This window comes from Gymnoscopelus braueri, assembly GCF_963280865.1.
Source record: "Gymnoscopelus braueri genome assembly, chromosome: 11".
Lineage (NCBI taxonomy): Eukaryota > Metazoa > Chordata > Actinopteri > Myctophiformes > Myctophidae > Gymnoscopelus > Gymnoscopelus braueri.
This window is the reverse complement of record NC_137613.1, coordinates 20,753,534-20,777,016: the sequence shown is the minus strand read 5'-3', so window position 1 is coordinate 20,777,016 and position 23,483 is coordinate 20,753,534. Positions and strand designations below refer to the sequence as shown.

At 41.1% G+C, this 23,483-nt stretch overlaps 3 protein-coding genes across 4 annotated transcripts in view; all 3 read left to right on the top strand.

Moving 5' to 3' along the window:
* The window catches only part of rpl11 (ribosomal protein L11), a 68,095-nt gene that overhangs the window by 24,135 nt on the left and 20,477 nt on the right, over positions 1 to 23,483 (top strand). The window lies entirely within an intron of this gene.
* Positions 2,112 to 16,781, top strand: eloa (elongin A). Its single transcript, XM_080442936.1, has 12 exons — positions 2,112 to 2,269; positions 3,838 to 3,894; positions 4,817 to 4,929; positions 5,563 to 6,278; positions 8,363 to 8,727; positions 9,162 to 9,279; positions 9,905 to 10,057; positions 10,894 to 10,991; positions 12,158 to 12,338; positions 12,696 to 12,825; positions 13,903 to 14,069; positions 15,470 to 16,781. Exons 1-12 carry the CDS (start codon positions 2,198 to 2,200, stop codon positions 15,529 to 15,531), a joined length of 2,232 nt encoding a protein of 743 aa, XP_080299062.1. The 5' UTR covers positions 2,112 to 2,197; the 3' UTR covers positions 15,532 to 16,781.
* Positions 17,821 to 23,465, top strand: pithd1 (PITH (C-terminal proteasome-interacting domain of thioredoxin-like) domain containing 1). Of its 2 annotated transcripts, XM_080443393.1 has the most exons (6): positions 17,821 to 18,150; positions 18,658 to 18,701; positions 18,957 to 19,034; positions 20,311 to 20,415; positions 21,315 to 21,423; positions 22,018 to 23,465. In XM_080443393.1, exons 1-6 carry the CDS (start codon positions 17,932 to 17,934, stop codon positions 22,117 to 22,119), a joined length of 657 nt encoding a protein of 218 aa, XP_080299519.1. In that variant the 5' UTR covers positions 17,821 to 17,931; the 3' UTR covers positions 22,120 to 23,465. The 2 variants fall into 2 exon arrangements, with proteins under 2 accessions (XP_080299519.1, XP_080299520.1); XM_080443394.1 differs by lacking the exon at positions 18,957 to 19,034.

Below are 23,483 nucleotides of genomic sequence, written 5' to 3'. Positions count from 1 at the left end.
CAGTATAATTCCAATAAAAAATAATGTTACACTTGGCTGTATATATAAACCCCTAGCTTTCTTATCCATTGCTTGTATTAGAAACTAATGTATTGAAACATTCTCAGAGAAGAAACAGCTGCCAGGCTTTCAAAACTAGTTTATCACATTTAGCTGATTGTCTCATCAATGTCTGTAAGACTGTTGAGAGATTTGAGACTAGATTGGAAGTATTCATTCACACATATGTTTCTTGTATACTGTGTATACTGTAAGTATACTGTATGGGTACTGTATGGGTTGCCTCCAAGTTATTCAGCAACTTTTATGGCATCATATAGATTCATTTAACAGCACTATCATCAGTGTTGTGTAAATGTTTTTTGTTTGTTTTGTTATACATTATCTTTGCAAATAATATGATGAATTATGTTAATATACATTTTCAGACATATTTTTTTGGGGGGGCAAAACAAGACATTCCTATCACACACAAATTTGCCCCCATCCGCCTGTAGAATCTCTGTAGACCCCCTGTTGAAGACCCATGTTTAGACAGTTGTAGTTGCACCAGTGCACCACCATCAGGATTATTAGCCCACAATGCCAGTTGAGGAAATTTGCCATAGGACTGGACCTATGTATGTGCAAAGTTTTGCTTATTTCCATGGATGGGAAAGGCAGATTTCCTGGCAGAAGATAGAATAACCCAAATACAAGAGAGGTATACTGGGCTGGCAACTAAGTTCTGCCTGGCCACTGACCCGCTTTGACTGTGTAGGTTAATGTGGTCCAAATAGCGACTGTGGGTCAAAGGGTTGCGAAAGTGAGAAACCTGTAGGCCTGTCATAGGCCTGATGAACTGATTGATTGATGATTAATCAACAACCCATCAACACCTTGAGTGTCACTCAACTCAGCCCAGGTGATTACCTGGACAGGAGGATATGTGTAGCAGTTGTGACGGTGGGGAGGGCTAGGGGAAGAAGCGCAGCAGCACAGTGGAGCGCACAAGGCTGCCAAGCACAGTCGGCACTCAACACAACATGACGACAAGGAGAGGGACAAAGAGAAGAAGACCGGAGGAAGTGATGGTGAGTGTTGCGTTACTCTGTAGTGTGTCTGTCTGTGTGTGTGTGTGGGTTTCATGCAAGCCTTATTATACATTTTAAGTAGTATATTGCAGTCAACTGGTTCTCAAACCTTTTCATACCAAGGAGGACCCATACATTTATATGTATTTGGCCGCCTTCCCCCATTTGAAATTAGTTTGTGCCAGGGACCCAATACAAGATGTTTAAATAAATAAAATAATGTAAAAAAAATGTCATTTTCTTGGATTTGAGGTTTGAGTAAGCTGTGTGATCCCATGCATTTAAAAAAAAGGGGTCAGGGCCCAGGGGTTAAGGGGTTAAGGGGAGTCCAGTCCAGTTCAGACTGTTCTGCTGTGCTGAGCTGCATGCTCTCAGGGTAATCATCAATCAATGAGGCTTCCTTAAGAAATATAACTATACATTTTAATTTACTTTTGAAATGCAATTTGGGCCGATTATATTTACTAAATTTACTCATTTTAAATTTACTAAAATTAAAAATAGCAACGTTGCATTTTCCCCATATGAACATACAGTTGTCCCTTTTTGTCAGCTGTTGCATGACGTAGTTCCGTCAATCTGATCTGTCACCTCCAGGCAGGCAGGAGGAAGGACCAGCGTTGCCATGTCGGCTTATTATAAGCGACTTTGGGCTTGTGTTTCTGTAAAGTTGCTCGTAAATATTGGTTAGTTGCGGGTTGCGTTTTTTTGGGGCTCGTTTCCTAAATGTCGTTTATAAACCAGTGGTTCTCAAACATGTTCAAGTCAAGGACCCCACATTAATATGCATTTGTCTGCGGTGGTCCCCCGTCTGAAAATATTTTATGCCAGGGACACCCCCAGATTTGTGTTGTTAAAATGTTTCAAAAACATATTTTCAGATTTCTTGAAAATAGCAGATCTACATGCTAGATCGGCTACTTTCAAATAGCCAACGTGTTTGTTTTAAAGGGCGACGGGCTCGCTTCTTTGGGGCTCGTTTTAATAGACCATGGTTGCTTGTTTATCTCGCAAAAAACCTGGCAACACCGAGGACCAGGTCCGCGTTTGGTTAGTGGTTACACCGATGAAGCTGTTTCCGGGCACACAGGGTACCACCACGGGCACCACCACCAGCAGTAAACATGGCGGAGGAGCTGCAAGAAACAGTGGAGAGGCTCCAGTCTCGGCTTCTGGAGAACCTGGAGCCCCGCAAGGTAACGATCAACCCCGCTGTGAGGAGGGGGTCTGTCTGGGTCTGGGAAGCGAGTGGCTCCCCCCGGGCCTGGTGCCTGGCGCTGTCGCGTCGGTTGGTGGTAGTTGTCGTGGAAGATCTCCGTTTTTTTTTAAGATCACGTCACCGTTATACCGTAAATAATGTGGTATTTTAACTTGTTTGTAATAATGACGGGACTTATAACCCGGGGGCCACTGGGCTCTATCAACTTTAGTCACCAATCAAAACGTAGTAACGTCAATATTTGTCAAGCAAAGGCAACTAGTGTTGTTATCTGTGTTAGCCGTCCTACTGCTAACGTTGGTACAACCAGCGTTGCCAGCTTTTTGCGAGAGAAACAAGCAACCGGGGTCTTATGAAAACAAGCCCAAAAAGAAGCGAGCCCTTCGCCCTTTAAACATATAAATTTGCTATTTGAAAATAGCCGATATACAAGCTCACTACGCGCGACGCGTTGTGAGCTTGTAGATCGGCTATTTTCAACAACAACAAAAAACCTTGAGGAACATTTTTGAAAACATTTTAACAACACAAATCTTTGTATGGGGGTCCCTGGCATAAAATATTTTCAGATGGGGGTCCGCAGACAAATCCATATGCATTTTGGGGGTCCTTGACTTGTTTGAACATTGTGATCTGTGATGAAGCACAGACAGAGCAGACCGGAGGCAGATTGCTAGCTGAGTAGTACTAGGCCCCAATCATTCATTACAGTGGAACCCCCACTGTGGGGTCTGCACTTCATTGTTTGTTTTTGTTTTCAAGGAAATGCAAGATTTATAAGTGGTTTAAATGGGTGTCTTTTCAGTTATTAATCTACTGAAATGGGATTGTTGATACAAAGCACTTATATAGGATATCGGACACTAGCTGTCGTGAGAATTGCACTGCTACTACTACTAGCCTACTACTACTATTAGTACTACTACTGCTGCTGCTGCTGCTACTACTACTCTTTTGTCAGCCTTGTAACCCCTCACACTCACATAGACCCACAGGCCACGACATCAGTTTCAATAACGCCATGATGTTGCGCAATTTATTTTATTTATTTATTTAATCAGAATTGTGAGTCATCAAGCATGACTAATGCTATCTAGAGCAACATGCTGCTCATCAATGAGCAGAATGCCCAATCAATCGATTCTTTGGATGTCACAGTGTTCTTATCACTTGGAAGTGATAAGAGTTATTAACCTTGGAATCAGACTGAGATTGCGCTCTATTTTTGTTAACTTGTGTGGTTATGATACTGCACCCGTGCCTGATTTTGCTTTACTGTGATTTAATCATTTTTTACAAGTAGGGCCTATTGTTAGTAGTAGGAATAGTCATTTAAATTCTGAGGTGTGCAGCACCACAATAAGGATACTATTTAGCTTCCTACCATTAACTTTAAGACCATGTTGAGAAAACTTTTAGTGTAGAAAACTTGACTGTTTGTAAACTCTTACTCGGATCAGATTTTTTTTGTGATAGAGTTGAATGTGCATTAATATTGGGGTATGCCTTAACCATTGTTTTTTTCTTCTTTTTATTTCTTTACAGTTAGTGAAGACTCTGAAGAGGCTGGGAGAACTTCCTATAACTGTAGATATACTTGTGGTAAATACCTTCTCTTTTTTGGGGATGAGTGCATGTAGCAGAGCAAGTGTCATGCGCTGATAATAGCAGATCTTCAAGATCACAATAGGGAGGGGATGACTGATTGCGGTCGCAGGAGACCCGGTTTTGAATCCAGGTTGTTGTGTTGGGGTCTGGTGGGTCTGATTTAACTTGCTTTTATATCTGAGGAAAGGGAGGGTGCTTGTAAGGTTATATTGGGGATGTTTCATTGAATTAGACCCATTAAATGAAACCGTACGCCACATCCTATTATTTTCCTTCTGGGGTAAGTAGAATTATGAAAATATCCACTATGCTATTGCCTATGTAGGTAGTAAATATGAAGAATAAAAAGTACACCATATTCTTAAGACCTTGCAGTCATTTTTTCCAGTAGCAGGATATCAAGAGCCGATGTCCTGGTCAGTGTTGTCACAAGCAAAGTTTAAAGCATGCTTCCATCTTTTTATGAGGAGGCAATATAGCACTAATGCAACAGCAGAGCCCTTGCTACATGTGCTCACTGAGATATTTAGTGCACTTACCTCTAAACCATTAGAGTCAAAATGTGGAGATTAGTTAACTGTTGCACATTTCAAACATGCACACAGTGCCATACAAGCACACTGAACAGACTAGCTGTAAAATGAAGGTCTCAGGTTATCGTACAGTACAAATGCAAACATTGACTCTACGAGAGGGGGGCTTAAAATGCTCAGCTTTCAGACATGTAAAGTATATGTGTGAAATGTGAATGTGAAACAGGGTTTTGGGAAAAAGACCATGCGTGCCCACTGGCTAGTCTGGATAATTACATGTTTAATACAACAAAACAAGGCTATGAATCCTGATAGATAAAACTTGTATTATACTTCTTCTACAGAGTACTGCTAACCACTACTTTCCCTTTGTGGTGTTGTAGGAAACAGGTGTAGGGAAAACAGTGAATTCTTTTAGAAAGCATGATCTTGCTGGGGGAGCTGCGAAAGATCTTGTAGCCAAATGGAAGGAGCTGGTTCCTCAGTCAGCTGACAGGTAATTTTAATTATTTTTTTGCATGTTTTTCTAACACTTTTGTTCGACAAACAGGCACCCAGAGTGACATGCAATCGATCGTTCGTCATTACACTGTAATAATGGCGATCTATCGCATGCGACTTTGGCTAACGTGGTTAGTGGCCCCTGGTGAAAACGGCTAACATGATTCCTCAAATTTATCATATTTTGCCAAAGTATTACAATATTTTGTTGCAGATTTCACACACAGTGTGCATCTTGTCCAGTTTGTGCTTCCAGTAAAGTCATAAGATCAGTAATGTGCCTAGATGTCTGCTTTCAAACTACTGGGTATATTTTTTTCTCTTGCTGCTGATCTCTGCATCCCTCAGCCATATCTCTGGTAATGTGATAGAGGGCTGCAGGTGAAAAGGTGCCCAATGTTAATGATCCAGGTATTTAGGAAATGATAATTGGAATTATGTGATATACATTGAAGATCCCAAAAGTATGACTCAAAACTTAGGGAAACATTTAATAAGCTCTATTTGCACAAACTCACTTTAAGGTGCCTCTTCCTAACCGTTGAGACAAATCATGTAATGGTATTGTGAGGCGATGGTCACTGTACACGGTTATCATTTGATTAATTGCATAACGTTGCTGTCACAGATCCAGTAAAAGCCACGCCAAAGAGGCAACACGGTCACATGCACACTCTCGGGGCTCTGAGGCGAGCTACGTACGGGGTCACAGGCTTCCTCGGGACCCCTCTCCTGAGGAGGAGCACTCCTGCAGGGTAGAGGAGGATGACCATGTAGAGGAGGATGACCGGGAACGGGATGGGGAGAATGATGAGATGGAGGAGGAGGAGAGAGGCTACCACACCAACTACTCCCCCTCACCACCACAGCACCAGCACTATAGCCCCCCGCGGCTGGCCCATGGCAGCGGACTGAGAGGAGGCTACCAGTCTGAGGGCTACGAGAGTCCTGAGCCCGAACCCGAGCCCAGCCCGCCGCCTCGCAAAGAGGCCCGCCATCACGTAAAGCCACACAAAGAGCCCAGCAAGAACCACCATCAACACAGTTCCCATGGTGATCACAGCAAGGACAAGGAAAGGCTCAGGGATGAGGACAGGCGGCAACGCCACACACAGACACAGAGTGGCGATCGTGGTGGCGGCAGTGGTGACGGTGGGAAGGGCGAGGGGAAGAAGCGCAGCGCAGATGGAGAGCCGCAGCAGAGTGGAGCGCACAAGGCTGCCAAGCACAGTCGGCACTCCACACAACACGATGGCAAGAAGGAGAGGGACAAAGAGGAGAAGGAGAGGGACAAAGAGGAGAAGGAGAGGGACAAAGAGGAGAAGAAGAAAGGAGGAAGTGATGGTGAGTGTTGCGTTACTCTGTGGCGTGTGTGTGTGTGTTTCATGCAAGCCTTATAAAATTTTAATTACACAAATATTTCTTGATATAGTATAGTATATTGCACTGGTTCTCAAACCTTTTGATTGATTGATTGAAATTTTTATTAGGCAAAAGAATGTAAAACAACACAGTTACATTTATAATGCTTTTGTCTAAAAGGTCCGGCCAAAAAAGTCCTTGCGGACTTGTTTCCGTTGGGGTCCTTGAGTTAATTTCATAGACATATATAGTAGCAACCAAACAGTTCAAAAATCAACATGAAAATACAGATAATACAGAAAAAGTACCACTATGTACAAAAAAAGCATTTAAAAATATATGTACAAAAAGAAAGGGGGGGGGGAAGCATGGAAAAATAAAAAATTATATACAAAAAAAGCATGAGGAAATACAAAATATGTACAAAAAGAGGAGGGAGGGGGGGGGGGGGGGGTCGTCTGTCTACAGGGAAACTGGTACTAGCTCCTCTTTCGGCCTCCAGAAAGATGGGTTTTTAGGGCTGTTTTGAATGAGCCCAGCGAACTGCATTTTTTGAGGGATGGGGTTAGACTATTCCATTCCTTGGTGGCTGTGCTATAGAAGGAGAATTTGCCCATGTTTGTTTTATGGGTGGGTGGTACCAGATTGTTGTTTACGCTCCCTCTAGTTTCGTGGCTGTGGGTGTCACTAACTTTTTCGAGGTATTTATACAGATATGCGGGTATAGGGGGCATATCGGGCAAATCTGCATTTACAATTTTGAAGACCAGACCCATTTTTAGTTGTTTAACCCTGTCTTCCACCCTGAGCCAGCCTAGGCTGGCAAAGTGAATGGGAGAGAGGTGGGTCATGGGCCCCAGTCCGAGAAGTAGTCGGATCAGTTTGTTTTGGGAGGTTTGAAGCTTAGTCTGCAGTGACACTGAGGTGTTGGAGTACCAAGAGGAGTACCAAAGACCCATACATTTATATGTATTTGGCCACCTTCCACCATTTGAAAATAATTTGTGCCAGGGACCCAATACAAGATGTTTAATTATTTATTTATTTTTCCAAGATTATCTCTTGGATTTGAGGTTTGAGTGAGCTGTGTGGAAAAAATACTGTACAGTGTATTTTAAAAATACTGTTATTAGCCTGAAAAAGATACCTGGCATTATGAGAATTTTGATCCATTGTGCACGGTCCTTATTCTGTTTGATTTGAAGTGCAAGCATTTTCTTTTCTTTGCAATGATCCCAGTATACTGTATACTAGAATAGTCTTTACAATCACATGACCAGGCCACTTAAAATCTCTTTCCGTCTTCCGGTACAGCCTGATGGAGTGGATCAGATAACACATACAGTTATTGATGAAATACTGAACAGGCAACTGGATGTAGCACAGCTATTTATGTATGCAGGGACATATGTGCACACGCAGGATGCAAAGTTTGCATAAATGATTCATCCTGAATAATGGAAGGATTGAGATTTTCAGAAGCTATTGATTACTAATCAAGCTCAGTCTTAGGACATGCAGAAAACTTTAATGACCGTTGTTGTTTGCTGAGAAAGTGACAGTGGTAGGCACTGTTGCCTCACAGCAAGAAGGACCCGGGTTCAAACCCCGGCCGGCAGGAGTGGCCTTTCTGTATAGAGCTTGTATGTTCTCCCTATGTTTGCATTGTGTTTCCTCCGGGTACTCCGGTTTCCTCCCACACCAAAAAACATGCATGCTGGGTACATTTTCTCCTTCCAATGCAATTGACCACGGTACTGGCAATACAATTGGAGTTGGTCCCTGAGTGCCGTCCGGTAGTTGCTCACTGCAGTAGATAGGATGGGTCAAATTTATGCAGAGGACACATTTTCCCAAGTAGAAATGTAAAGAAAATGCTCCGTTTGGTCAGTGGGAAATTGAAACCATTTTTGTCCACATCTGAACTATTTTCGAAACTTTTACTTCTATAAAATCATCTAGTTTGCTCATCCCTGTGATTCAGAGATGCTACGTGACTTCCACTCGGTCTAATTCTTAGTCACTGTTCCCTCTGCCTCCCTTAACATCTCCCTGTGTATAACCAGGGCGACCACGGGTCGCGCCCAAGGACTCTCCGCCTCTGGTCAAGGAGCTGGTCAAGGAGGAAGACTTCGATGAATTTGAGACTCCCACCATGTCATTCGAGTCCTTCCTCACGTACGATGCCCCCGCGGTCATCAAGAAAAAGAAAAAGCCATCATCTTCGTCGTCATCATCATCATCACACTGTCGGCCATCTCACGCCTCGTCCTCTTCATCTTCCCATCACACGCGCGCCCCTCCCCCTGCAGCCTCCTCTTCCTCGTCTAAGTCTTCATCCTCCAAAGCTAGCAAGGCCAATGGGACTAAGACCAGTAAGAAAGGGGAGTCGGGATCTGCTTCGGCCCCACCATCAGAGAAACGCAAGAGGGTGAGTACAGGAAGGACTGGGTGGTGCCTTTTTAAAATGTATACCCTTTTTAACTCTTTTCAATCAAGGCAATTTCTCAGTGTTGAGATTGATAGTTAAAGGGCCGTGCCACCATACATGACGTTGCTGGTTCAAAGCTTCGGCCATATATCATACATAAACATAGACAATGTTCCTGTTTGTCTTTATTTTTAGATATTGTATTTATTAAAATCTTCTTCATAGTCATTAACACATTAGCGAACTTGAATAACTGAGTTTTTTTGGATGTTTTAATTAATTTTAAAGCATGGATTGATTTGCAATCCGTGGGCCAGACCGAAGATAGTGTGAGTTCACACGACCGGGATGGTTTACCAGGCTAGCCATCTTGTCTACTAAGTCACAAAATCAACGCATTGTAAATATATCTATTGTCTATATGTCTCTTAAAGGTGGTTGAGGCTGTTCAACTTCCAACTCTCCCTGACATCCCATTGCCAGCAATCCAGCCCAACTACAGACCTCTACCCTCCCTCGATATAACACCACTGTCGCCACAAAGGCGTAAAGGTACTGATCTCAGAGCTCATGGTGTGTGTCTTTCTGTCGGTCTGTCTGAAATTGCCCACTTCAGGATGTGTGTTTGCCTGTGTGCGTGTGTGTGTGTGTGTGTGTGTGTGTGTGTAAGTGTGTGTGTGTAAGAGTTGTCTCTTTTATGAAATTCTATTCAGTCTCTCCAGTCGTAAGCTTTATGGCAGACATGAGGCTTTTGGAATAATTAAACAATTTTATACAGGGTTTCATGACCTCCTAGAATGATTGATATCCTGTGTGTCTCAACCTTATAACTTTGCACTTGAAAGCTTGGAGGCCTTTCAGGCTGTCCAGCCTGAACTCGGTTAGCTTGTGCTAGTCACACCATGTGAGGAAGGGAAATTTTGACTCTTAGTCAAATCTGCAAATATCTCTTCACAAAGTGGGTTTACCTGTATGTCAGCTTTTCAATAGATAAACATATGGATGACATGTATTTGAAGCAAACTTCCCATCCATGCAAATGTTTTACCTTTTTTTCTTTTTTCATAACCAGTTTCTCCTGCAAGTGTCAGCATTTGTATAATACCCTCCCAATGTACTTTCTCTTCCTCTCCTGTGCTCGATTTCTGTCTCTATCCCTCTTTTGTTTTCCTTTCAGTTCCTGTGTCCAATGATGAGGAGGATGCAGGCTTCACTGGGAAACGGTTAAGCTCCAAGATGTCGGTCTACTCGGGAGCCAAAACCACCTACTTGCCCAAGATGATGAGTCTGTATGAGCAGTGCATCCGTGTGCTGCAGAACAATGTCGACTGTGAGTCCAATCTCCATCACTGACCAGTTCTGGTTGTTTCTTTCCCCACTCTCTTTCTTCCCACTCTCACCTGCATATTATGTCTGCTGGTCTTTCTCTCACTGGTTCTCTCTCTCTGTCTGCCGTGTCTGTCTCTCTTTCTCTTGTCTCTTTCTCTTGTCTCTCTCTCTCTCGCACGCACGCACGCGCGCGCGCGCACACACACTGTCCCTCTCTTTATCACATGTCTCTCATTCCTGTCTTAATATCCTTGTACAATGTGCATGTGCAATATGATCTATGTGGTCTTCTATGGAACATTGGCCTAGCTCCTTTAGGAAAGATCAGTTCTCTTGCATTCCCTGCAAATCTTCTGCAACGTTTTCGTATTTGTTCACATTACATGCTAATTATTATTAAATGTTATAACAATATATCGTAGCTGCAGAAGCATGTCTATATTTTAGTAACATGCATGCAGGACATCTGCGACCGACTCTTTTTTATGATTACAAAGTTATTAATTGTTACCATGGCTTTTGATCGAAGGGACAGCTATGTATGTTGTCATTAATTGACATCATGAACAAGCTACAGATACAAAATGAAAGTTAGACTTAATCTTAAGAATCGCTCATTGAAAACCGGTGTGACATGTATTTATTTTATTGTTTCCGTTACTTTCATTTATGTAACGTTATGTGACAAACTATACTGTACATTATAGGCTTAAGAATGGGAAGGAAGTGAATGCCTAACCTGGTAGCCTTTTTATTTTATGTTTGTTTTCTGTCTATGCTGTGACCAAAACCAACAGTGTAATTTATCAATCTATACGGTGCATTCATCAATTTCAGCTATTGATGAAGTCGGTGGGGTGCCCTTTGAGATCCTCGAGCCTGTTTTGGATAGGTGCACTCCAGAGCAGCTGTATCGCATCGAGCAGTGCAATCAGGTAACACACACAGATTTTTTATGAGTGTAACTTTCATGAATAGGACTTTTTCATGAATAGGACTTTTTATTTCTGGTCTTGGAAAGCCCAATCTGCAAGTCCAAGACACAGTCATTATTCCGCTTCAGTCTTGCATTGTGTTGAAACGGCAACTATGCTCGTGAGTGATGATGGGGAGCTGTGTGTCTCGGTAGCTCAATTCATGACCTGTAAAGTATTGTCCTGTATTTCATTCATGCCACTGAATATCCCCTGTGGGATCACTATTAAAGGTCTATCTATATTTTCTGCTGGTAAAGACGTACAAAACCTGTCTAACTGCAAAATTCCACATTATTCTCACATGGCCATGGGACTTAACGTCTGGTCTTAAGACAGTTTGCAATTTATTTTCTCTACCTTGCCTTGTGCCCCTCGGGTACATGCATGAAGCTTTATCACCAATCAAATGGCAAAGCAAAAAGCATAACGACACAATGATCTGTGTTCAGTTCAGTAGCAGTTGTAATAGCGAAGGACAATTAAAGGTGTGGTAGACTACTTTGGAGAAACGTTGCACAAGCTAGATTTTGACAGTAAAATTATGCAACTATGCTACATTCATCAATACTGTCTTGATACAAGCATTCTAACATGTTTAGGTCTGTCTATAATCAAACTAGATGTATAATGTTACAAGGTAATAGCTACATACTGTAACAAAATAACACAGAAGTCCAGAAGAGAAGAAATGGAGCAAGCTGTGCATCTGCATTGCAATGTTTCCCTCAGCTCCCACCATCTATGTTCACTCTTGTTTGATTGATTGATCATACTCGATCATATGATTTATTTTTGTTGTCTTGAATATGCTGTAAAATGCTGTGCATGCTGTCTTCCGGCCATTGTAAACAAAGTAATGGCATAGTGTAGCACGTCCTGTTAAGCTCAAGTTCACTGAGCTCCCCTGTTTGGTTGAGAGATATTGGAAGTGGCAAGATTTCGGAGGGCCCAAATACAGGCACAGTACTTTCTTAGAAAGAATGTTGCCTAGCAGAAATTGAAGGGAAGAAATAAGGCAACAACACAGCCACAAAATGACATAGCAGTTTACATTAAAGTGATTGAGGGCCTGTGCAAATAATGCTTTAGTGTCCCTCATCCTTTCCTTTTTTTATGTTTTTCAGTCTTTCATTGAGGAATCGGACGAGCTGTGGAGGCGCCACTGTCAGCGAGACTTTAAGCGTGCGGCGCCCCAGGAGTATGAGTCGTGGCGTGAGTTGTACCTGCGGCTGCATGACGAGCGAGAGGAGCGCCTGCGGATGCTCACTCAGAACATCAGGTCTGCAAATGAAAACAAGCCCAAAGGTAGGAACATATTTCTGGGGTGTGAAAGGGGCATGAGGGGAAACATGTCTTCCTGAGAATCAAACGGGGACATTGCGGTTATATGGTCAACATTAAGTGTAAAGAGAATTATTGAATGTCACCCATAATACCTGTAATTTGATTCAGTTAGTTTGATGACTTTAAAAGATCTCTCAATGCAGATTATTGTCACAGATCTGTGAGGATGTCATGAAATTAGAATTTCATAATGAAGGCATTTCACAATAATCACTGTCTGTATTTTTTCTTGCATAAGTGTTAACTAACTACACTTATTGCCACAATTCGACCATACTTCTGCTATATCATAAAAGTGAAAATGTTTCTCCCTGACAGGAAGACAGGTCAAGATGGCATTCGTGAACTCCGTAGCGAAGGCCCCACGCGACGTCCAACGGCGACAGGCGAAGTTTGGTACCGCTTCAGGGTCCACGGCCAGCTCTACTGCAGCTTCTGCTCCTATTAAGTCAGTAAACGCACTCACTCAGCTACCGTAAGGCCCATTTATACTCTACATTAGGTACGGATCTGGACAGGGCATCTCTGTCTAGAAGCTTACGGACACGTATGTATGTATAGAGCAATACCGGAATAAATTGTAGGGCGCAGTAGAGTAGTGATCCCCTGCCAGACGGGCATATTGAATGGTACGCTGCAAAGAAGGTAGACTGGACATAACGCAGCGCTAGGCACTACCAGTTTAAAGATGCATGTAAAGTTTGCAGACGTAGCAAAATCTGTCCATGGAAAAAAAATCAAATCTGTGGATATCTTTGTTATAAAAAGATTGAGTCTTTTTACCAGACTTGGTATCAAAATGAGAAAAAGAAATCTGCTTAACGGAGTTAGACCTGGAACGCATCTGTGTCATTTTAGATTTCTTTGGCTATTCAAAAATAGCTGATATGCAAGCTCATAGCGCGGCACTGAGTGCCGCGCTATGAGCTTGTAGATCTGCTATTTTTGGAAATTTTGTGCAAATCTTTGAATATATTATATTATTATTTTTATATAAAAAAAAATCTAAATATTTTGTAGAATTGGAACCTCAGGTCTTAATGGGTTAAAGAAAGTTCTTGACATTTTCTGGATTGACTGACCTTCAAATAATGGACTATTGTTTCTATTAATGGTCTTTTAACAAATGAGGCTATTTACTGTATAGCAACTCTCTCTACCTTGTCCCAACACAACAGATTATTGTGTTGGCTCAAATACATGAACCACTTGAACACCAGCATCCTATTCTGGTGGGAACATATACCAAAAATAGCAGATCTACAAGCTTGCAATGTGTTGTGTAGATCAGCTATTTTCGGCAAAGAGATATGGTGTAGATTGAAAAAAGAGCTCACCAAGTACATTGCAACTCAGGTCTGTTCTACAAAGTACTACTTTAAAGAATCTAAAATTGAAGTATATTAAGATGATTTTTTTTGTAAATGCATAATTCGATATGTTTTATTTCATTGTTTTTGATGTATTTATTGTCGTTGGCTCTGTCCCACTCATACTATTTGTTCCCTCCATTTCTGTTTTTCAGAGTAAGGCCTGTTGTGATGTACAGCCCCCTACCTAGTGCACAGGCTCCCTCGTCCTCTTCCTCCCAAAACAGTCCTCCTCACAGTTCCTCCTCGGCACCCACTGGAGGAGCTGGACCAGGAGGCCATGCCCGGTCTGTAGCATGGGACAGCAAGCCACAGGTCAAAAGTAAGTGGTACTGTTTTGTATTTTCATATTTTTAACTGTTATTCAACTTACAATAAGTACAAGTATTGGTAAGCTTAAGTTCCTAGTTCATCATTTCCAGTTAACCATAATCAGTGCTGGATTTGCCACTATATACTAAAAATACATAACCATATATACAAGCTCACAACATGTTGCGTTGTTGTGAGCCTGTAATTCAGCTTTTTTTGCTACTTTTTAATGGAAAAAAATAGTTTTGACAAATTTTCCTTAAATACAGTAGCCATGGTTAATGTGGTTAACATACATTTTTAACCATGTGAAGCCTAGCGTCCCTATTCTGGGGTGAGAATTCTGTAAAAATATCAAAACTATAAGTTCACAGTGGGTCATGGTGCGATGTGTTTTGAGCTTGTAGATGAATATATATCAAGTGTAGAGCGAAAACAGGAGGGTGGCTAGTGTAGAGCCCTGGGGTTTAAGTGGTTAATTTTTTTTTAAAATTGTGATATTGTCAAAAAAAATTACAATAGGGCTGGGGAGTACTATCAAAAGCAGAGGCATGGACTTTCCCCTCCATCCCCAACAGCAAATTGAACCCTGTAATAACAGATGTCTAGCCTTATAATATGATTTCACATTGGGTTTTAGAATTTGAAATCTGATCTACTCTGGTGAGCTTCCTTACCCTGTGGAAAAGATACTGAACTTACTTTATGATTTATGAATATTACCTTTTTATGCCACATCACTGGATTACACAAGAACATACGTATATGAAAATAAAGCTCTCCCAACTGGGGGAAAGTAGGAGGGTGGTCCATTGACTCAACTCTATTTAAATTCTGCAAAAATAAGGAATATTTCATTGGGGATGCATGCCATGACAAGGAAGGAGATGTTGAGAAAAAAGATGCATAATCTCTCTATTATGAATTTATACTATTTTACAAGCTGTTTCACTGGATTACCTTGCGTTTCCTTATGTGTCGTATTCCGTGCATCAGGGGATAAGGGGACAGGCACAGACATTTTACTGAGTAATAATGGCTGGCTGCACTTGTGATCCGCAAATGCATCGTTTCGACTTGGTTTATCAAACATTTGGGGTATGTTCAGTAGAAAAAACACTGCAGACTGTTTACATTGTTTATCTGGTTTCCCTTTGCTTTACAATAAAATATTAATATAAACTATTTTTAACTAATTTTACTCCAGAGTCCGCATTGATGCAATAATAGAAACAACTGCAAACATCAATGACTCCACACATAGACACAATCAATTAAACAAAAAACTCATTGTGTTTGCTAGAGCAGCATTGTATTAAGAAAATGCACTGGGGAGAAAGGGAACTTATGTGTTTAATTTGTCTGTCATTTCAACCATCTCATGATTCATTTCTCTCTTGTCTCTTGTAGAAATTGCCCCAATGATGGCTAAAACTATCAAAGCTTTCAAGAACAGATTCTCTCGCCGATAGAATGGGAGGAAATGAGACTGAATGTATTTTATGAATTTCAACTTCAACTTGGGAGCATCTACGTGTTTTTGTTTTTTTTATTTTAAGAACAGCAGAAGAGGAGAGCACTCGACAACATGGAAACTCAAATAAGTACTCAACATCAACTTACCTGGCCCATTCAACATATCAACCTCATTAAATAGACACCTTTTTATCTCCAGGAATCAGCTTTTCAAGAATGGAGAAAAAATTAATAACTTTGCCCCGATTACAGCATGTGTTTTCAGCATGCAAAGCTTGTGGATCTGTTACATCATGAAATGGTCTACTGGTCTGAGATTGTTATGCTTGATTTATACCTGATTGCACACTGTGTCGCAAACCGAAAAATGGCAGATCTACAACCTCACAAGGCCTCGCAGCATGACGTGTTATGAGCTTGTGGATCTGCTATTTTCGGTGCGTGACACGGCGCACAACTAAGTATATATTAACCTTTAGGTTTTCAAATGGGCAAGAGCTCTGAGTTTCAAATTTTATGCAGGGGAAATATGAAATGTACATACCCTGCACCTAGTTCTGGAAAACCCCTGTATAATTATGGTTACACTGTTATTTAGTCCTCGTTCTCCAATAGACTTGTGAAACAAACCTATTGTTTCATTTCAAAGGCCAGGATTTGTCTTTTGTTACTGTCCATCGTGACCTAATTATACACTACATTAGGAATAACCTTTGCACAGAGTTCTAAGCTCTCTTTTAATAGTTTGTGCAGTGCTTTGTCACCCAACACGTCAACTTGCTGGCTAGTGACTCCGCAATTTTTAAAGAACAATTGACTAGACCCATCAACCTGTTTTTAATCCCTGTGAATTTTTAAAAGAACAATTTACGTGACATGCATACTGTAGCATCATAGGCTTATTTGATCTCCTCCCTGTGCCTCCATCTCATGGTTTTCCTGCTGTGTTCATTGTTGAACAATTTGTGCATCCCTACTTTCATCTGCTTCACTGTGATAAGTGACAACTGAGGTGACTGACTGCGTGAAACAGACAAATAAGGGACAAGGAGGAGGAATAGGACAAAGACGGAAAGTAATATAGGACCCTTGCAGCTTCACTCCATAATGTTAATGAGATGTATTTATTTTCAACACTGGGACCTGGCACCCCAGTACAGTACTTGGGCCTGAAAAAAAGGATCAAAAGAATAATTTTATTAGATTTTAATAAATGTTATATGGACATTTTTAATAAAACTGACTTTTTGCCCTCATATTGTTGTCCTTTTTTTTTTAATAGTAGTGGATTAAACTGTATATTACACTTGTGTCTGTATTTGTGGAAAACCTTACTATAACTACACATTATTTCTAAACCAGCTAAATGATTGAAACACGACTGTTGTGGCCTTACTGTTGTCTTATTATAGTACTTTGCGACAGCAATGAGGTTTGGTGACACGGGATGCGGGCCAATCATGGAGTTAAAAATAAGGGGCCAATCGGAGAGTACGTACATCTCATCTGCGTGCCTTTCGATTGGATGTTTTGTTTCACAATATTTCCGGTCCTTTCAAAGCAAAAGTCTCTTGAATTGGCGTCTGCCTGCCATGTGCCAAGTCGTGTAAAGTAATTAAGTACATTTAGTCAAGTACTGTACTTAAGTACAATTTAAGTACAATTTTCAATATTTTTGAAATGTATGCATTTCTACATTACAGATATCAGTATTGATACTAATACTTTTACTTAAGTAAAACATTTTAGTCTTTTTTTCCACCACTGCTGTCTGCTGGCATGTGCCTGCAGTAAGATTGCCAAGGGAGTGCTTTTATTTTGAAAATTCTAAACCAGAAGTGTCTGCAGTGCAGTGAGTGTCTGAACTTGACGCGACGCGGTCAATGTTGCCATGTCCGCTTATTATAAGCGACTTTGGGCTTCTTTTTCAGTAAGTTGCTTTTAAAAATTGGTAGTTGCGGTTTTTTTAGGCTTGTTTCTAAAGTGTACTTGCTTATTTAGGGTTAGCCCAAAAATAGGCTTGCTTCCAAAATGTTTATCAGTGGTTCTCAAATATTTTCATAAATGCTTTGTGGCAGGGAGCATTTGTGTGTAAATATTCCACATTCTATTTGAAGAGTTTTTGAAAATAGATTACAAGCTCATGTAAATCGGCTATTTTCAAATGGTTTAAATTGCTCATGTGGCCTAGTAACCCTAGTTGCTTCCTTTGGTCTTGTTTGCCTAGACCAGGTTACTTGTTTCTCTCACAAAACCTGGCAACACTTCTGTGTATCTATCAGCTAGCGTCAGCACGCTGCAAAGTGAAACTTGTTGACCACACCAAACATCTCGAATAGCATTTATAAACTAAAACCAGGCGTCCACACTATCATTATTTGTCCACCACATCTACAATGTCTGGTCATGGCCACGGTCACGGTCACGGTGGTGGTGGAGGAGGAGGACATAGCCATGGGGGGTGTGAGGGAGAGCATGAGCCCGCAGAGAGGGGCCTGGAGTACGGACTGTATCGGCGCATAGATGTGGAGAAGCTGCAGTGTCTCAATGAGAGTAGAGATGGGGACGGGAAGCTAGTGTTCAAACCCTGGGATCAACGCAAAGACCGGGAAAAGGTAAGCAGTGATCTACAATTATTAACTTTTTTTTTTTTTTTTTTTTTACAGAAGTACATTTTATTTACCTCTGTAAGCTGGTGGCTGTTATTGTTGTCACTTGTACAGACTACACTACTACTTCTGCTGCTACTACTACTACTACTGCAACAGCTACTCCTAATCGATGCAGTGTTTTTACGTTATTGTGAATGTTGGTTAAGTTCCATAAGTGGATGTCAGAAAATCCGTCCAGGCCTACATGTACTTTGTATGTAGAACAATGTCCTGGATGGATACCAGCCAGGAGAGACGTGTTTACAACACAAGTATCCACAATGGGTATTGCCCACTGACTGGTTGGTTGTAAATCAAGTCAGAGCCCTAGTGGTACTAGCCATTCTGACCATGACCATGTCATGATCTACAGTGGAATGCACAGTGGTTTAGTTTATGTATTGTGGGATCGGCTTATTCTGTTGTGCTATATGCTGCTTTCAAGTAACATTTGTGTATCTTTTCTTGCAGTTTGTTGAGAGTGATGCAGATGAAGAGCTCCTGTTCAACATCCCGTATGTTTTAAGATCATTATATCAAACTATGATCCTATATACTTTATTGACCTCTTCAATCTTCACTGTATCAGGGATATATTCAATTCAATTTCAATTCAAAGGGGCTTTAATGACATGAGAAAACATACAGTACATTTACTTTGCCAAAGCTGTTTGTGCTGGCTTTTTACCAAATTCAAAATGATGCCTCCACAATCCTGAAATTTCCATACACGCCATTCTCTAGTTAAAGGGAATAATGTTGTCTGTCAGTTTTACAGGAAGTGTAAAACTGAAAGCAATCATCATCTCGGGAGAAAACGATGATACCCACCCAGCCGAAGTACGACTGTGAGTTCTGGATTGTTGGTCTTGTCTCAGGTTCAACAAAACACTGATGTTTCATCTATCTGCGACAGGTGCACCGCATCGCTTAAACATACACCTTTATCCTCAAGGGCAGTCCACTCCCCTTTTTATAAGTATGCCTTATTGAGAGTGATTAGTAGGAAAGCTGAGGGGGAATTGTAGCATAGCTGGGGAGAAGACAGCAGAAGGGGAAGCACGTTGTCGTTTCAGCCAGCAGGAATGATATGTATCTTACCGACTACACCACTGGTGCAAAGGCACCATCAGTGCAAGGCATACAACACGTTGTGGACGATCACTGATATTAGCCAATGACATATGAAATCTATGGACAATTGTGCCTCTTGCACTGTCCCATCCTATTGCATGTAAGGCCTTTCCTTCTTGAGGTCTTGTCAATGCACCATGTGTGTCAGTAGTAATAGTAGTAGATGCAATATATGGGTAGTTAAGTGTCTCTTCAACAATTGCTGTAAAATCACTTGATCTGTGTTGAGTGCTACTACATCTCAAGGGTCGTCTCTATTATCTCACTAGGAAAAATGTGTTGTGCAGCTTGGTCATAATAAACAACAAGAACACATACACATCGCATAAATACATAGATTGTATAAAATATAGTGTCACAAGCAGAGCCGAAATTCACTTTTTAGCTCACCAGCCAAATGTCTGGTAGATAAAAAATTCTACCCAGGAAAACAGTGTTGATGAAGAGTACTACTAAAGTGTTATGTGCACATAGGATATATATCACATAGAGAAGTGATGGATTATGGAACCCTCAAGTTAAGATATTACCGGTATGTTGATAAGAACTTGAGATCTGGCATGCCATTAATTCACTTTTGCGCTGCTTGAGCCACCAAGGCTGATATTTAGTTAAAAATCGTACTCACTGAACCATCAATGCTGGTATTTTATTGCAAAAAGGTTGCCAGCGCTATGAGCCACTGAGCTGATATTTGGTTAAGTGTTGAACCTTCAATGCTGATATTTTGTTGCAAAACAGAAAAGAAAAAAACCTCACCTGTGTTGGGTGGCTTCAGAAACACACACAGCAAATGAAAAATAGACCTGCATTTGTAGGTTGGCTGATGTTAATTTCGGACCCTGTTCAAAAGTGCATATTAGTTTCATAACAGTGACCGGTTGTATTTACAAAAAGAGTAAAACACCTTTTCTAGTTAATGGTGCCACTAATACATTAAGTTGTTGCAATGGGTTTTGGCTTGCTACCATAGTTGTCATTGTATTCTAGGTACAAGAACATCCCCCACATGTCTTTTGATGACACAGGGAGAGAACCTGAGCAAGCATTTCGTCTCAACAGAGATCCTCTTGCTGAGCTGGAGTACCCAACCAAGTAAGAACAGAAGCAGAGAAATGCAGTATTGCATAACCGCTTGTGGTTGGTTTCAATTTTCTGTTTGTCTTTTCAAGTCTCTTGTCTGTGAGCAGCTAATCTTCGCCACCATTGAACCGATCTGCATGAAACTTTGCACACACACTCCCTGGAAAAAAACAAATATATATTACTCCTACAGATTTTGTCCAAACATCACGCCAATCGGTACACATTATCTCTATAGTCATGTGATCAACACAGATCTGTCCGATTTTTCATATTCCAACCTGCTAAGATTGGCTTTGTTTTTTGGGGTGGCCTTTTGATCATGCATCATGAATGCAGTGCCCGATTGCTGGGTAACTGCATGCACATTCCCACTAAGCCAAGGAAGAACCTCCATCCCACATTTTTCAAATCTCCTCATGGTAGCGCTACAACACCCTACTTCACGTTTTGGCCTATAGCTCTTGGACCGTAGGTCGTTCGATCAACATCGTTTTTCCCTGGATTCCTTGGATCATTACGCAACTTATAGGCCCTGTTTGTGCCAGATAACATTTTCTACCATAGTGCGTTTTCTTCAAAACACACGTTTTGCTACTACTCCTACAGATTTTGTCCAAAACTCACATAAATCGCTACACATTATCTCTGGGGTCATGTGATCAAGATGTATGAGTTAGATTTGTTACATCCCATTCCAAGTGGCTAAGACCAAAGTTTGCGGGCCCCTGGGTAGGCAACCCGGCCGGCGGAGACCTGTGCTCCGAGGAGCACACTTTTCTAGTTAATATTGCTTTTTGTCTTCCTTTAATGACAGTTATGATTTGTCTCTAAAGCAGATTTGTCTCTAAAGCACCTTGTAAACTCTGAAATGTGTTCTACAAAACACATTATCCTAATTTAATTTCCAGGATTGCCCGCTTCTCCAATGTAGAGCACCTGTCCATCCATATATCAAAGAACTTTGGTGATGAGACCACTCGGGTCTACTACATTGGACTCAGGGGAGAGTACTCAGAGGTGAGTCCCATCTACAATAAAACAGCAGTGTGAGAGTCTCTTACTTCAAGTGTGTTTGTCCATGTTCTTGCTGGACAAACATTTTCAAAACTTCAAATCTGTGTCGTGTCCGAATAACCCTGCATTTAGTATAATCCATTTAGTATATCTGTTGTATTTCCTCAAGTTACGGACTTTTCTATTCATAAATATGCTAGACTTGTATTAAAGTTGACCACCCTTTTACCTGTGTGACTCAGATTTCATGTTTGATATTTGATCCGTTCAAGCTGAGAAGCGATCCAGTGTTCCAAGTATAAGTTTTTTTTTTTTCACTTTGCATTTAGCTAGCAATTTACCATATTCACACGGCAGCCATTTTGCTCTTACACCAGTCAGACTCGGGTGGAGTTTCCATACACCGAGTTCTGATGTAAGTGCAGTTGTGTAAATACTGTTTGTGACACAGTGTATGTTGTTTGTAGCATAGTTTTGGAGGACACTGTGTTTATTGTTCTGAAGTGACTGCGGCATTTATCTACTGATTTGACATGTTTTACTTTTACATAAAAGCTTCAGTTAAGTATTTTCTCTGTCTTTTCTTGTTCCACCCAGGCTTACAGACATGAGGTTACTATCTGTAATTACGAACTCTCGGCTAACCCTGCTGATCACAAAGTGGAGAGCATCATCCCGCAAACTAATTTCATCTCCTGAAAGATTGGCCAGAGGATGTGAAGATGTGTGATGGCTTCTGCTGACTGCTAGTGTCAATATTAAATGGCACGGGCCATGAAGTCAGAAACGTGGGTGTTGCTGCATATTAGCAGTAGCAGATTGAATGGACTCTTTTCAGTGGTGGGCTAAGGTTCAACTTGCATTTAGCCCTGATCACTGAACACTGGAAGGGTTCAGGCTTGGAGTTGTTGCTCAGTGTGGGAATAAAAAGTGAAGGCTTCAATGCAGTGGGCCAAGCCTGCAGTAAATAAATGCATGAAAATGTTAATATGGTTAAGTGTATTATTATCACGTTTTAACCACATGAACCTTAGCGTTCCTATTCTGGGTTTGTCATTTGGCAAGAATATGTTAACATGCAGGGAAAAATAAGAATATGTTAACATGTGGGGGAACATAGCAGATCTACAAGCTCACAACGTATAGCCTTGTGAAGCTTTGTAAGCTTGTAGAGCTGCAATTTGACACAGCAAAGTATTTTGAGTTTAACTGGTAATGTGGTAGTGAGAGAGAGAGAGAGTATAATGAGACAGCAAGAGAGGATAATGGAGAAAGACACAAATGTAACGACCACACTGTCAATGAGTGAGAGAAAGATCAGATCTCAACCTCCCCACCATGCTTGCAAGTCCACTGACTAAATGGATGTTTTGCGCCACCTAGTGATTCATGGTGAGGCTTTGTAAGTGTGCTCAGTCAAAACCTTCCATATTAAGCCCTGGTCAAGGTACTCTTGCTTTCCCTTTTATCTTGAATAACTAGATAAACTGTCTGAATAACTGACAGAAGCATGACAAATAATTGTCTGTTTTACATGTTCTTCTGATGTGGACCTGGAAATCCAATTGAGAATAATCGAGGAGAGAAAAGAAAAGGAGGCATTTGTAAACTATTGAGAGAGAGACCCATATTTGGAACTGGGCCAAGGTCCTCTGCAGTGGAAGTCCATTCCCTCCCTTTCATGCAGAGTACGCATGAGTAGACTTTGTGTATGTTAATATTTTAAAGCAAGATTTCAGAGTTGCATAATGCCACAATTGGTAGAACTGGCTAACCAAGGTTCCTGGCCGGGACCAAGTGAAAAAGCATCCCTTCTTCTCTCCACCTTTGTGCCTTTCTCCTTTTACCAAGGGTTATTTGATTCATGATTTCATTGCATTATTAATGAAGAGTGTTACAATGCGGTCTGCTGCGGCTTGTCCGTGGATTTTCCAGGATGTGTAAGTTTATATATCAGCAATATGTTGTGGCTGTTCATTTGTTAAAAGCCCCTCATGGAAGCTCGTACTAAAATGCTACTGATCTATTTCTGGAATAAAGATAAAATGTAACATTATTTTGAT

Coding starts and splice junctions, on each gene's coding strand:
- eloa (XM_080442936.1), top strand. CDS start 2,198: ATGGCGGAGGAGCTGCAAGAAACAGTGGAGAGGCTCCAGTCTCGGCTT. Junction 8,728..9,161: donor CATCAGAGAAACGCAAGAGG/GTGAGTACAGGA, acceptor TGTCTCTTAAAG/GTGGTTGAGGCTGTTCAACT. Junction 10,992..12,157: donor GCATCGAGCAGTGCAATCAG/GTAACACACACA, acceptor TATGTTTTTCAG/TCTTTCATTGAGGAATCGGA.
- pithd1 (XM_080443393.1), top strand. CDS start 17,932: ATGTCTGGTCATGGCCACGGTCACGGTCACGGTGGTGGTGGAGGAGGA. Junction 18,702..18,956: donor GAGCTCCTGTTCAACATCCC/GTATGTTTTAAG, acceptor GTTGTCTGTCAG/TTTTACAGGAAGTGTAAAAC. Junction 19,035..20,310: donor CACCCAGCCGAAGTACGACT/GTGAGTTCTGGA, acceptor ATTGTATTCTAG/GTACAAGAACATCCCCCACA.